This window comes from Perca fluviatilis, chromosome 13, assembly GCF_010015445.1.
Source record: "Perca fluviatilis chromosome 13, GENO_Pfluv_1.0, whole genome shotgun sequence".
Lineage (NCBI taxonomy): Eukaryota > Metazoa > Chordata > Actinopteri > Perciformes > Percidae > Perca > Perca fluviatilis.
This window is the reverse complement of record NC_053124.1, coordinates 19,034,143-19,050,309: the sequence shown is the minus strand read 5'-3', so window position 1 is coordinate 19,050,309 and position 16,167 is coordinate 19,034,143. Positions and strand designations below refer to the sequence as shown.

General features: G+C 41.7%; 1 protein-coding gene across 2 annotated transcripts in view; it reads right to left on the bottom strand.

The window, feature by feature from the left end:
- Positions 1-2,690: 2,690 nt before the first annotated feature.
- The window catches only part of pard6gb (par-6 family cell polarity regulator gamma b), a 36,796-nt gene continuing 23,319 nt past the window's right edge, over positions 2,691-16,167 (bottom strand). For both annotated transcript variants that reach the window (XM_039820992.1, XM_039820993.1), the window contains exon 3: positions 2,691-4,005. In XM_039820992.1, coding sequence (XP_039676926.1) covers positions 2,918-4,005 — 1,088 coding nt within the window. In that variant the 3' untranslated portion in view covers positions 2,691-2,917. The remainder of the gene's footprint in view (positions 4,006-16,167) is intronic.

Genomic DNA, 16,167 nt, shown 5'->3' with positions numbered 1-16,167 from the left:
TTGCAATTTCGGCCAGCAGATGGAAGCCAGAATTACTGTATGGCAATTGACTTTAGTGGTCTGCACAGGTCTAAATCAGAGGCATTAGCTATGGCATTGGTTAAAAAGGTTTACCACACCTTTCAACATATTAACTATCTAATAGAATTGATAAGCTGCCAAATCAGTTTATGTGGAAAGAAAATGCAGCAATGTCTCCCCCTTAATATAAAGTAGGGATTACTTTAATGTCACCAATGCCATGATTATTTTTGCACTTTAAATCTCGAATTTCCTTATATATAATTTTATATATTATATATATATATAATTATATTATATAATTTTATATATATATATAATTTTATTTAAATTAAACTAACAATACTTTGTCAGCTTTAATCAGTCTACACTTGGACCTCCAAATGGCCAGCTGAGCATCTGTGTCACATGTGGGGAGCATAGCTCTTTCACACATTAGTGCTAAAACTATTAAAATCTACAATGAGCTACTGCATGTGCATGTCTTCTGCTGATATTAACTTTTATACTTCATATGCAGGTTTCCCCATGATTGAAAGTCAAGTGTTTAAATACACTGATAGCAAAGATCATCCAGGATTTGGTGTCAGCCAATACACTCAAATCTGCTGCCGATTGGTGGTGCAGACTACAGCCAAAGGAAACCAGTTGGGTGTCAATGATCCATTATTTGTTTGAGCAGTGTGGCATCTCGAGTAAACACAGCAGACCAACATTAATTAGCAGAGAGGTGAAAGGAGTTTGCTGCTGCTGGAGGGCCTCTGACCTATAGGACAAAGCAGCTGCATGTCCATGTTTGAATATACTGGATGATGATAAAGACTGGTTGTATCTGAAAAAGTGACGTCTAGAGCAAATTATTTTGTGATGAAACTTTACCTGTGTATCCTACCCAACCTGACTACTCTAACAAGCATGGACTTGTTGCAATAAACTGCATTACAGGATTTACATTCCGGGAATGAGGTTAAAGTGCTCTTAATTATTCAGTATCTTTGAATAGTCATCATCAGTAATCAGTGTAGTTTTACTTAGTTTGCTGTAGGCACTGAGGTTAAAATATCTTCACGATTTACTGTAGCTGCAGAACATTAATGCTCCCAGAAGGCAGTCACACCCCTTACGAAATGTTTTGTGATTATGCATTCCTCATCTACAGATGCTGCTGTTGGTGAAGACATTGCGTGAGCTTAGAATTATAAGGTTCTATCTCCGTTTAGGGTTGTTCTGAGATATTGAGCATCAAAGTTTTTACATCCCAGCTGGCAAAACTGTATGTAGTATAATATACTATTAATAACTAACAAAATATTTTTTTTACAAAAACAACACCACACAGGCATTAATAAACACCTAATGGATCAGATTATGTCAAAAACTCAATTTCGACCAAAAGTGGAGATAGAACCTTATAATTCTAAGCTCACGTCAGCCTATGCGGGGATCATTTGCTTTGTTGACTGTTAGCAGTGACTCTGGTGAAAAGCTTTTGACTTTTCTTTCTGAGGGGCTGAAAACCAAAACTTGATGTTTTCGGTTGTTTTATAGTTTTAAGTGTCAGTCAAGCTGACCAGGAAATATCTCGGGATGTCACATTGTCTTTGTATTTTAAATAAACCTGTATCTACTGTACACTTAGTAGACAAAGCGTTCCTTTGCTGCAAAGGTTTGATGAAACAAATCAAATTATAGTTAATTTCTGCACCCACAAATAAGTGACTAAGTGATGATATTAAGGATTTAAAATTAGGTTAATCTAAGACAAATTAAATCATACAAACTTTCATCGGTAAGTGTAACATTTCAGGTAACTTTCAACCTTATGACTTTTATTTTTTAAAATGGTAAAAAACTAAACAAATAGTTGCATCTTCAAAATTAAACAATTATGGGGCCTCCTGGTAGCTCACCTGCTGAGCGTGCACACCATGTACCAAGGCTCAGTCCTTACCGCAGCGACCCAAATTGGATTCCAACCCGTGGCCCTTTGCTGCATGTCTCTCTCTCTCCCTCCCCTTTCTTGTCTACAGCTGTCCTATCAATTAAAAAGGCATTAAAGCCCAAAAAATAATCTTAAAAAAAATGAAACCATTATGCCCATTCTCACAAATTCAATAATAGTGGGTGCTCAACAGAGATTATATTCTGAGAGCAGAACAGCTGCAACACAGATTAAATTATACAATTTTAACAATGTAAAGCTTTAGGAACCATAAATGTAACTGCTGAACCAAACAGTCACATTTCTAGTTTGCAGACTTAGAATAATTTATTGGAACAGATACAAGGATTTGATCACAATCATCAATGCATAAAAGAACTATTAAAAAAATCATACTCTAAACAGCATTAATCAGAATATAAGAAATATAGATTTACTCTTTAAAAACATCCACAAGCAACCCCAAGTTGGTCCCAGTAATAAGAATGAAAAATGATCTTAATAAAAGTGGTCACTAGCAAAAGATATTAGGCTGTAGGCACATTCAGAACTGTAGGATACAGTGGACTCACCTAAAACATTTGTTCTGATGCTTATCACACACACACACACACACACACACACACACACACACACACACACACACACACACAAACACAAAAAAAAAAAAAAACACACACACACACACACACACACACACACACACACACACACAAAAACATTGATGCAAGACAAAGACAACTTTAAAAAATACAGGAAATATATACAATACATTTTCCTTGTTTCTTGGCTTGTAACTTCCAATTATCAATTATTTCGTAAAAACAAAAAGAAGTTACAAAATTAGTATCTGACAAAACACACTCGTGCTCATATTTATCCGGCCTGGTGTTCCAGTTTAAGTCTCTGAGCAGTTGGGAAGTTTCTGTCTGTGTGCTAGTCTGTTTATAGGTATTATAGAGTAATGACGGTGCCGTCCTCCTCCACCCCTCCCCTGGGCAGAGCGAGACTGTGTCGCGGGTCCGTTTTCAGGGAGCTGAGGATTTTGTGCAGGCTGCCGTTGCTGTGGCGGAGGGCTGGGTTGCTGCTGTGATGCGGAGGCTGTACTTGGTGATGACGGTGCTGGGGCTGTTGGTGCGGGTTGGGCTGAAGGTTCAGGTCTCTGTGGAGCTGGTAGCTGAGGCTGCTGCTGTGGTGGTGGTGGTGGTGGTGGGGCTGGGACCCTCCGTTGAGGCTAGGCTGCGAGTGGAAGGAGGCAGTGGAGACCACCGATAAAGGACGTGTGGGGGGGCTTGGAGGTGCCGCTGGGCCCGAAGCTGTTGTTGGTGTCTGCTGGTGTGTGCGAGACACACTGGACGCCAGGGAAGCATTGGACCTCTGAGACGGCCGCTTGAGGCTGCTCTCAATGACAATATCCGTCTCTTCATCACTCTCCAGGTCGTCTTGGTAACCATGTGCTCCAGAGGATATCGCCCCCACTGAGGCCACTGACAAAGTCGGGTAGCCAGTCGATCCGCTGCTGTCAGACGACTGTCCTGAGCTCCCCGAGATCCTGCTGCTGCGGACCACATTGTTGCGCTGGTTCACCGGCTTGACAGTCACAATTAGGTTGTGGCTGTTGGCAATCATCATATCCGTTACCTGATCTAAGGACTTTCCAGTCACTTCAATGCCGTTCACCTCCAGCACCTCATCATTAACCGCCAGCAGCCCGGTGCTCTCCGCCAACCCTCCAGGCACCAGCCGAGATATGAAGATGCCAGGGACTTTCTCGAGCCCGTGTGGGGTCACGCGAACGCTGGTTCCATCTCGGATGTAAAAGCCCAGGGGTTTGTCCGAGCCGTGACGATACAGTCGGACACGGCGGTGAGATTCAGGTAGGATATCCACATCAATGATGGAGGAGACGGGCCGGAAGTCCTGCGGCATGCCGATGCGGATGTGTGGCCTCTTGCGGTTGATGTCATTATTGCGAAGTGCGACCACTGCCTTCTTCTTACGAGTTATTGTGTTGGTGCCATAGCTAGCATAGTCAACCTCTTCTGTAAAGAAATAAAGGGAGACAGAGAAACAGAAAGTGAAATTAGGTTTCAATATTGTGAATGTGCAGGCAACACAAGTTGAAAACATTCTTTCTTCCATGTGTACTTTGTTCCCAAATATTAAAGGCAACAAGGAAAAAAAAAAAAGGAAAAACTGAAACACCTTAAGGCACAAAAAGATTGAGAGGAGGATCTGTAAAGTTAAAACAAACTGACAAGAGAAAAGTTTCCATCCTTGAACCACAAATCCTGTACACGAGTTTTACCCTACATCTTTAAATCAAAGCACCTGCCTTACAAATTCAACAACCTTTGATCAAACTATGCACAGATGTGCTTGAAAATAGAAAGACCTGCTGCTAATTATTTACACAGATGTTATTCCATATGTGACATAACACAGTTCTTAATCACTGAAGCCACAAACAAGGCCAGAGTGCCTGCTGGTTTACTCTATAAGTGAGTTAAGTATGAAGCAATCGTTTTTTTTAAATGAGGAGTTCAGCCTTTGTATGAAAAATGAGGTTGAGCATGTCAACTGGATTCACATACGCCTAATGCTGTGACTCTGTGTTTCTTTGTGTGCATGTTTGTATAAAACGCTGAGTGTGCAGAGCATTCCTGCCTGTGCTGACAGAGGTGACCCACCCTCCTGCTACCAGGCAGCAGCTGTAGGGATCCCAAGTGTGCATTTCTACACAGGCACATACATGTACTATCCTCATTACAAACTAGGGCTGCACGATATGAGTAAAATATGCGTCATGCGATAACTTTGCTGAATATTGCAATAACGATATTACATGGGATAAAAAAAAAATTAAAAAAATAGCACTCAGTTCTGCGGCTTTCCGTATTCTGCTAAAATACAACAAATTGCTTGTTGAATTTAAAACACTTGAAAGGAAATCATTTTTAACATTTCTTTTATTGAACAAATTGAACATTGAATTGAATATAAAAGCAACGACTAAAAAAGAATGACAGTTACATTTTAAAGTGCAGTTTTCTGATATTTTCTTTCAACTAACAAAAACATCAGAGTGTCTTTCGTGATATGTCACAGCCTTTTGCGATGTGTATATTGCGACAGTTGATATCACAATGACGATTAAAAAACGATATATTGTGCAGCCCTAGTACAAACATGGAACTCAAAAGATACTGAGCAGTCCTTCACTAGCTGAACTAGTAAGAGACCCCAAAAGATATAGCCTAAATGAGCTGTGAGGGAAGATCAGCGTGGAAAATCTCAGTTAAAGCATGATGTTTCCAACCAGAGATTTAGAGCAATTAATAAAACAATGAAATTCCTCATAAAAGGACTGGCCTCTTCAGAACAACATAGCTGCTGCCAAACATGCTCATGTACTTGCTTAGATAAAATAAAATAAAAAAGGAGGGAGGATTGGGGCTGGAGTGGAATGAAAAATATACTCTGGGGGGTTATTGAGTTATGGTCCTGATAAAGTCATTGCGAGATAGCAAGAAATTATACAAAGTGTGCTCCATGATGGAAAAGAATAATAACTTGTTAGCACTCTAATCTTCCCTTCTCAGGCAGACAGGAAATCTGGACACAGCAAAGCCTGATGTGACAGGAAGTAAAAGGTCCCCAGGCGCGAGCATCAGCTCCTGCATTTCCATGGCAACAGCGGTGAGTCATCGTTGCCCTACTGTTTGGGACACCTGCTTTCTTAAATTTGCACGGGTGAGCACACTGCAATTGTGGGCCCCGTCTTCAAAAGTACACCGTGGAAGGAGAGAAAACTGAAACAAATAAGGAGTCTCCGAGCAGAGCCAGCTGGCCAGTCGACCCCCAAGAGGAGCGTGGACGTCTGCCATACAACTACCTATGCGCAATGCTGACTCATCATTAAGACACACATTTTCTTCTACCACGGAGCAGAATGTTGATGAAGCAGCATGTTTTACTACAGCTTCAGAAATGAAGAGTCTGGTGGGGAAACGGTGTGAAATCTGCAGTGACAAGAACCACAGTACACATGGGGAATTGGTGAGCACTAAATTGGGGGGAAAATAAGAATGATAAATGAGCGTTAGTGACATAGTAGATTGACGTCTCTTGGCACAGCATGAAATAATGTTAAGTGCTCACAGACTCTAGCCAAACTGCTGTGCCAAAACGGCATTATTCCAGATAAAGAAATAGTCTTATCTTATCAACTTTTGCTGCTTTCAAATTAGCCTGGTTAAAAATGACATTTTTTAAAAGGAAACACTTCTGAATATCAACAAACCTAAAGTCCATGATGGGATCCCTAGTTATCTGGGCATGTTGTGGCAGAAGTTGATTTGATTGAATCCAGGCCTCCTGGTAGCTCACCTGCTGAGCGTGCACACCATGTACCAAGGCTCAGTCCTAACCAGCGACCCAAAATGGTTTCCAACCCGTGGCCCTTTGCTGCATGTCTCTCTCTCTCCCCCCCTTTCTTGTCTACAGCTGTCCTATCAATTAAAAAGGCATTAAAGCCCAAAAAATAATCTTAAAAAATGAAACCATTATGCCCATTCTCACAAATTCAATAATAGTGGGTGCTCAACAGAGATTATATTCTGAGAGCAGAACAGCTGCAACACAGATTAAATTATACAATTTTAACAATGTAAAGCTTTAGGAACCATAAATGTAACTGCTGAACCAAACAGTCACATTTCTAGTTTGCAGACTTAGAATAATTTATTGGAACAGATACAAGGATTTGATCACAATCATCAATGCATAAAAGAACTATTAAAAAAATCATACTCTAAACAGCATTAATCAGAATATAAGAAATATAGATTTACTCTTTAAAAACATCCACAAGCAACCCCAAGTTGGTCCCAGTAATAAGAATGAAAAATGATCTTAATAAAAGTGGTCACTAGCAAAAGATATTAGGCTGTAGGCACATTCAGAACTGTAGGATACAGTGGACTCGCCTAAAAACATTTGTTCTGATGCTTATCACACACACACACACACACACACACACACACACACACACACACACACACACACACACACACACACACACACACACACACACACACACACACACACACACACACACACACACACACACACACACACTTGATGCAAGACAAAGACAACTTTAAAAAATACAGGAAATATATACAATACATTTTCCTTGTTTCTTGGCTTGTAACTTCCAATTATCAATTATTTCGTAAAAACAAAAAGAAGTTACAAAATTAGTATCTGACAAAACACACTCGTGCTCATATTTATCCGGCCTGGTGTTCCAGTTTAAGTCTCTGAGCAGTTGGGAAGTTTCTGTCTGTGTGCTAGTCTGTTTATAGGTATTATAGAGTAATGACGGTGCGTCCTCCTCCACCCCTCCCCTGGGCAGAGCGAGACTGTGTCGCGGGTCCGTTTCAGGGAGCTGAGGATTTTGTGCAGGCTGCCGTTGCTGTGGCGGAGGGCTGGGTTGCTGCTGTGATGCGAGGCTGTACTTGGTGATGACGGTGCTGGGGCTGTTGGTGCGGGTTGGGCTGAAGGTTCAGGTCTCTGTGGAGCTGGTAGCTGAGGCTGCTGCTGTGGTGGTGGTGGTGGTGGTGGGGCTGGGACCCTCCGTTGAGGCTAGGCTGCGAGTGGAAGGAGGCAGTGGAGACCACCGATAAAGGACGTGTGGGGGGGCTTGGAGGTGCCGCTGGGCCCGAAGCTGTTGTTGGTGTCTGCTGGTGTGTGCGAGACACACTGGACGCCAGGGAAGCATTGGACCTCTGAGACGGCCGCTTGAGGCTGCTCTCAATGACAATATCCGTCTCTTCATCACTCTCCAGGTCGTCTTGGTAACCATGTGCTCCAGAGGATATCGCCCCCACTGAGGCCACTGACAAAGTCGGGTAGCCAGTCGATCCGCTGCTGTCAGACGACTGTCCTGAGCTCCCCGAGATCCTGCTGCTGCGGACCACATTGTTGCGCTGGTTCACCGGCTTGACAGTCACAATTAGGTTGTGGCTGTTGGCAATCATCATATCCGTTACCTGATCTAAGGACTTTCCAGTCACTTCAATGCCGTTCACCTCCAGCACCTCATCATTAACCGCCAGCAGCCCGGTGCTCTCCGCCAACCCTCCAGGCACCAGCCGAGATATGAAGATGCCAGGGACTTTCTCGAGCCCGTGTGGGGTCACGCGAACGCTGGTTCCATCTCGGATGTAAAAGCCCAGGGGTTTGTCCGAGCCGTGACGATACAGTCGGACGCGACGGTGAGATTCAGGTAGGATATCCACATCAATGATGGAGGAGACGGGGGGAAGCCCTGGCGACATGCCGATGCGGATGTGTGGCCTCTTGCGGTTGATGTCATTATTGCGAGGTCGACCACTGCCTTCTTCTTACGAGTTATTGTGTTGGTGCCATAGCTAGCATAGTCAACCTCTTCTGTAAAGAAATAAAGGGAGACAGAGAAACAGAAAGTGAAATTAGGTTTCAATATTGTGAATGTGCAGGCAACACAAGTTGAAAACATTCTTTCTTCCATGTGTACTTTGTTCCCAAATATTAAAGGCAACAAGGAAAAAAAAAAAAGGAAAAACTGAAACACCTTAAGGCACAAAAAGATTGAGAGGAGGATCTGTAAAGTTAAAACAAACTGACAAGAGAAAAGTTTCCATCCTTGAACCACAAATCCTGTACACGAGTTTTACCCTACATCTTTAAATCAAAGCACCTGCCTTACAAATTCAACAACCTTTGATCAAACTATGCACAGATGTGCTTGAAAATAGAAAGACCTGCTGCTAATTATTTACACAGATGTTATTCCATATGTGACATAACACAGTTCTTAATCACTGAAGCCACAAACAAGGCCAGAGTGCCTGCTGGTTTACTCTATAAGTGAGTTAAGTATGAAGCAATCGTTTTTTTTAAATGAGGAGTTCAGCCTTTGTATGAAAAATGAGGTTGAGCATGTCAACTGGATTCACATACGCCTAATGCTGTGACTCTGTGTTTCTTTGTGTGCATGTTTGTATAAAACGCTGAGTGTGCAGAGCATTCCTGCCTGTGCTGACAGAGGTGACCCACCCTCCTGCTACCAGGCAGCAGCTGTAGGGATCCCAAGTGTGCATTTCTACACAGGCACATACATGTACTATCCTCATTACAAACTAGGGCTGCACGATATGAGTAAAATATGCGTCATGCGATAACTTTGCTGAATATTGCAATAACGATATTACATGGGATAAAAAAAAAATTAAAAAAATAGCACTCAGTTCTGCGGCTTTCCGTATTCTGCTAAAATACAACAAATTGCTTGTTGAATTTAAAACACTTGAAAGGAAATCATTTTTAACATTTCTTTTATTGAACAAATTGAACATTGAATTGAATATAAAAGCAACGACTAAAAGAATGACAGTTACATTTTAAAGTGCAGTTTTCTGATATTTTCTTTCAACTAACAAAAACATCAGAGTGTCTTTCGTGATATGTCACAGCCGTTTGCGATGTGTATATTGCGACAGTTGATATCACCGACGATTAAAAAACGATATATTGTGCAGCCCTAGTACAAACATGGAACTCAAAAGATACTGAGCAGTCCTTCACTAGCTGAACTAGTAAGAGACCCCAAAAGATATAGCCTAAATGAGCTGTGAGGGAAGATCAGCGTGGAAAATCTCAGTTAAAGCATGATGTTTCCAACCAGAGATTTAGAGCAATTAATAAAACAATGAAATTCCTCATAAAAGGACTGGCCTCTTCAGAACAACATAGCTGCTGCCAAACATGCTCATGTACTTGCTTAGATAAAATAAAATAAAAAAGGAGGGAGGATTGGGGCTGGAGTGGAATGAAAAATATACTCTGGGGGGTTATTGAGTTATGGTCCTGATAAAGTCATTGCGAGATAGCAAGAAATTATACAAAGTGTGCTCCATGATGGAAAAGAATAATAACTTGTTAGCACTCTAATCTTCCCTTCTCAGGCAGACAGGAAATCTGGACACAGCAAAGCCTGATGTGACAGGAAGTAAAAGGTCCCCAGGCGCGAGCATCAGCTCCTGCATTTCCATGGCAACAGCGGTGAGTCATCGTTGCCCTACTGTTTGGGACACCTGCTTTCTTAAATTTGCACGGGTGAGCACACTGCAATTGTGGGCCCCGTCTTCAAAAGTACACCGTGGAAGGAGAGAAAACTGAAACAAATAAGGAGTCTCCGAGCAGAGCCAGCTGGCCAGTCGACCCCCAAGAGGAGCGTGGACGTCTGCCATACAACTACCTATGCGCAATGCTGACTCATCATTAAGACACACATTTTCTTCTACCACGGAGCAGAATGTTGATGAAGCAGCATGTTTTACTACAGCTTCAGAAATGAAGAGTCTGGTGGGGAAACGGTGTGAAATCTGCAGTGACAAGAACCACAGTACACATGGGGAATTGGTGAGCACTAAATTGGGGGGAAAATAAGAATGATAAATGAGCGTTAGTGACATAGTAGATTGACGTCTCTTGGCACAGCATGAAATAATGTTAAGTGCTCACAGACTCTAGCCAAACTGCTGTGCCAAAACGGCATTATTCCAGATAAAGAAATAGTCTTATCTTATCAACTTTTGCTGCTTTCAAATTAGCCTGGTTAAAAATGACATTTTTTAAAAGGAAACACTTCTGAATATCAACAAACCTAAAGTCCATGATGGGATCCCTAGTTATCTGGGCATGTTGTGGCAGAAGTTGATTTGATTGAATCCAGACAGGGCATTTGCTACAGGGGTGGAATTTCTGCCACAAGTGCAAGTCTCCCTGATGGGAACCATGTTGGAGGGGATCGCTGCAGAGTCTCATTACATTCTATGGTGTAACACCATATATTCCTTCACTACCCTCACCTCCATCTGAAACCACATAGCACACCACTTCACCAGTGTATTTAGTAGGACAGATGATCTTTCAGTCAGAAATCCTATGTGTACAACTATAATTATGCTTTCTATTTGTAATGTATTACAGCTGTCCGCAAAATCCCATAAGAAGCCCACGTTGGTGTAATTTGTTTAAAGAAACCTACAGATACAAAGACATGGGTTGTGTTTGATATTTCCTAGGACAATAGGTAAAGAGGGAAGATTGAAGTTAAGCTGAGCAGGGGTTAAATCTGAGTTTGGGACACCTTGTGCTGATTACACTGTTCACAATTCACTGGGAGCACTGCATTTTAAAGAATCAATGTCTAAATTCTATCTCACTGAATTGTTCAGCATAGTAACTAACAATAACAAATCAAAATACACATTTCTCCACTCCATTTCTCTTTCTAAAAGTAAGACCAGCAAGCGTAGCGTAGCGAGCAGAAAACTAGCACAAGCCCAGTGTAAACCAGCGGATACAAATCACACACAGGCGATGACTTGAAAGCATCATACTTCATGTACCCATCTAGATAATCACCAACCATCCAGAAATGTCACATAGTTTGTGGAAGAATTTGAATGTGAGCCATGTATGTACAAGTAAGAAGGCGTTAAAAAACAACAAAAACAAACACAGGTGAAGCAGGTACACTGGGTTGAATTTCTCACATTCAGCAAACCCTGAAGTAATTTTATGTTTCAGGAAAGCAGACATACTACACATAAACCCCGCTAGAGCTGGGATAAAAGGCCCATTAATTGAATAGTTGCTTTGCCTTTAATCAGAGAAAATTGAATATCTTTTCACCTTGGGCTCTGGAAAATTGTAATTAGCATTTTTCACGTTCAAGCATTCATGCCTTCAATCCCAAACTACTGTAAACTGGAGTCAAATGCCTTGTATTAATAAGCAGACCTGGCCAATAAAGTAAATTCTCATTCCAAGCAAATTCCCCTGGTTAAGTAAAACCACAGGAGCATCGTTGGATTGCAGTATTTGGAGATGCCAAACCAATTAAGATGTCGAGTCATAGAACCAGACTGTGGCAGCAAAACTCTGTCTGTCTATGTCTGTCTGCAGGGCTGGGGTATTATATTCAGGACCAGTGCATTCATCAAACTGAAATGGGTTTTTCCATTGTAAAGTTAAACATCATGTTCGCTTGCTACTCTGAAATACACTCTATAGCAGAAATTGTCTGTATGTTTCATCGTAAACTTGCATGTGCTTCTACTGCCGTACTGTGTAGTTTTAACTAAATGTGATTGCAGTCTAGGATAATGCCAGAAAAGGACTCTGCTCTTTAAATTCCAGATCAAGACTTTTGTAAAACAGTGCAATCTCATAAAGGCCACTGATTACTAGTTAAATCAGGATGAACCATCAGGAATCACAGTTTACTAGTCTTAACTTGATCCCACACACACACACACACACACACACACACACACACACACACACACACACACACACACACACACACACACACACACACACACACACACACACACACACACACACACACACACACACACACACACACACACACACACACACACCTCCTGACAATCCTAATCCCTGCTAAAGTGAAGCATGATGGGTAAGCCAATGTGAACCTGTTAATCAAAGACTGTTGGGTCACTGCCAGGCATCTGCAGGATAAACAGCACATCAGATCAAAGCCCTTTAGAAAAGCTTGGTGTTTCAATTAGTTGTTACTCAATATTTCCACAATGTTATTACCATCAAATGTTAATAATTTACCGATCAGTAGCCTATGGAATATGAAATGCTAATTTAGGTGATGCCCAATCTAAGAACACACAGAACATGCCATGTGAGTACCAGCTGTTTGCATTTACCCTAAACTTTAGTTTGTTCTAAACTTAAGGTCAGGGAATTCCACCAGAAGTACAGCTAATAGCGAGGCTAAATGCTGACAGGGATGGAAAACATTTATTCACTTAAACAACATTTAACATCTGTGGTAAAGAGTATCAGTAAGAGTAATCCAACAGCTCTGACACAGCTGGGTGGATAAAGAAAGAAAGGTCAGAAATTGACAGTGGAATTTTCACATTGTTATGCTTTCCAGCACTGAAAACCTTAACTCTGTCATGCAATACCAGCATAAAGTAATCATGAAAAGGTGTTCAATTTAGGAATACTGGAGCTAAAAGCCACATGATGCTAAAACTCCAACCCACACAAGGTCAGGGGAAAAAGGTCAGAGGTGGAAAGACGGCTTCTGGGGGACTCTCTGCTGATGTGTGTGTCTGTGTGCATGAGTCTGTCTGTGTCTGTGTCTCTGTGTCTGTGTGTGTGTGTGTGTGTGTCACTAGAGGAATGTGGTGGTAAACGTAGTTGGAGATATCTCCGAACAAGTTAAAGACCTGCATAACTTGACAGGCGTGGGCTGCTTTGAACCAAAGCAACTGGCTATTTCAAGCTTGCCATGGATTTTAAGTTATGCGATCCATCACCGGCATATTGCTAACCTTTTTCACAGCCGTACTCTGTGCTAAATGAGAGTCAGTTACCTGACAATCATTTAAATTAATCCTAATATATATATATATGGATTGTTGTAATACCGCATTGGGGCGGAAAAAAACAGACCAATTAGAAGCCAGCTAACTAGTTTGCATCTGGCTCTCAGTTGCTATTGAATGCCTCATGCGGTTTTTGGAAAAAGAAGAAAAACAGTCTTTGTTCCACTAAAGCCCACCTCTAGTTAACCAAAGCTGTGAAGAGAAGGCCCTTTAAAAGTTCTACTGCTTTTCCACCATCTCCCATAAAAGACAGGAATCTAAAGAGTTTTATGATCAGCCATTAGGGCCTCTGTGCACACTTGTTCCTGGCAGGTCTTCTTACATTCACTACTGACTCGGCACAACTGTAAACAGAGACAGAAGAGACGCTGGGAATGAACAAAAAGAAAAACACATCTTCTTTTAACAGCACTTTTCAGTTCCTTGTTATGGATTGGTAATATAATGTGCGATGGAATGGGAGTAATGCACAAATGGTATGAGGAAATTAATCAACAGGGAATTTGTATGACGTGCGTTTGTGTATGCTACTCTGTAAGCATTGATGTGAAAACATTACCTCCTGACTTTACATAAGTGAATATGCAACAGCACAGCCACAGGTTTTGGTTCTGGTTCACCTCAGAGGTACAACAATCACTGAGCAGAAGTTCAGACTAAAAATGTTTGAAGAGGTGTTTGGGGCAGGCCTCATGTGTGATATTTCACACAGGGCTTTGTGAAAGTTGGCACGCTATGTTAAAGTACTTTTGGTATATGTGTGTTGGAACCAGAGCCAGAATTTATAATCATTTTTCATCATTTTGCAGAGTTGTTTGTACAGTGCTAGCATGTGTAAATGCACAGTGCCCGCATATAACAGGCACATTAAAGTGCGCATATTATGATAAAAAAAAAAAACACTTTTTCTGGGATTTGGAGTGTTATTTTGTGTCTCTGGTGCTTCCACACATACAAACTTGGAGAAAAAAAAACATCCATGCTGTTTTGAGTGAGATATGGGTTTCTGAATGTATCCTGCCTTCAGTCTCCAGGTGAGCTGGTCAAAATCGGCACGGCCGTCTACGTCATCGGCCGAAACATTTGAATATCCCCACCCACCACCCCCTCCTATCAGAGCATACGTACAGTGTCTATGTCTCCACCCACCAGGTACAAGCACCGGTTTAGGAGACACCATGTCGAAGCACCACGGAAAGTATTCTGTTGTTGGCTGTAAAGACGAGCACAAAACACTCCATTGTGTCCCAGCCGCAGAGGACAGAAGAGTGGCATGGGCTGAATTCATTTTTGAAGGCAATGTCCCTGCTGGCAAATGCCCACTAATGCTAATGCTCGCCTAGCTGCTAGCGTGGCACGCCCTCATACTCTGCTTCTGACGGGGTAGTTGTCCTAACAAAGATGGAATAGAAGTGAGATGCCTCACTCTGTAACTAAAACAGCGACGTCAACACACAGGGTGAAAAGAGGAGCTGCAGCAATGTGTAGTACAACAAAAATATTGTGTTTTTTGAAAATGAAACCACGTAAACCTATTCTGGTACAACCTCTAAATACAATTATGCACCTGAAAATATGATGATCATAATATGGGCACTTTAAAATGTTAATCTGTATGAATGGAAATCTTTGTGCTTTGTAGGCAGAAATATTTGTATCCATCTTAATAAATAGAAATTACAATTGTCAGCTTTGATTGTCTGAGTCGCTGCCAAAGCAGCTGCAAGAAAATTAAACTAAAAAATATGAATAGTTTGTTTAGTTACCATTCAAGAACTATATTGTTTATAAGAAGATTAACTTTATCAGTGGAAAGCCTAGTTATTATGTGCATGTGAGACTTGGGGTAATGGCGACAACATCAACACACCGCTGACAGCTTTAGCTGTGGCGTGGGACCCCCTGGTAATGATATTTTGACTCAGTGATATGACCCAGACACTAGAAGCCCACCTGAGGAACTTACAAACACACAATCCTCTGTTAGACTGCTTTACAAAAGCAACACCACACCATGCAAACAAGACTGCATTGCAGCTGGATATTTAGATACAGTATATGAAGCATGTATGGAAATGCTACATGCTAGACTTGAGCACAGATCTAATAAACTTAAAAAGGACTAATTTGACATTTTGGGAAAATATGGTATGCAAATTGATAGTTTACAGGCTTTCGTACGGATTAAACAAACGAGATATAGCGAGTTAAGTTTTGAGCTTTAGGCTGGTAGGCACATTTTTGTACCTATGCCAAGCTAGCTGTTTATCCCTGTTATTATAGTCTGTGTGCTAAGCTAACTGCCTGCTGGCTGTAGCTTAATATTTACTGTGCAGACATGAGAGTGATAGCAATCTTGTCATCCAAGTCTCTGCAAAAAAGGGACTTAGTGCATTTCCCAAAATGTCCAACAATTCATATTGTCACAGCCACGATATATCTATTAGTTCACTTATGTATGCTAACACCAAAGTCCGTGACCTATGGCATGTTGCTCTGTCTACAGCATATCCAGCTACAGTCCATCTATGCAAGTGACATTCCTGCACCCCAACAACCCCCCAGCCCCCATCATGTTTTTTTCAGCCAAGCGTGACAAAGTGCTTAGTGACAGGAGAGACCATAATCACTGAAGAGGGGGAGAGACGAGGCACACACAGAGAATGGTAAATAGTGCTAGACCCTGCTGCCTTTTGCATTAGGTCACTGGAT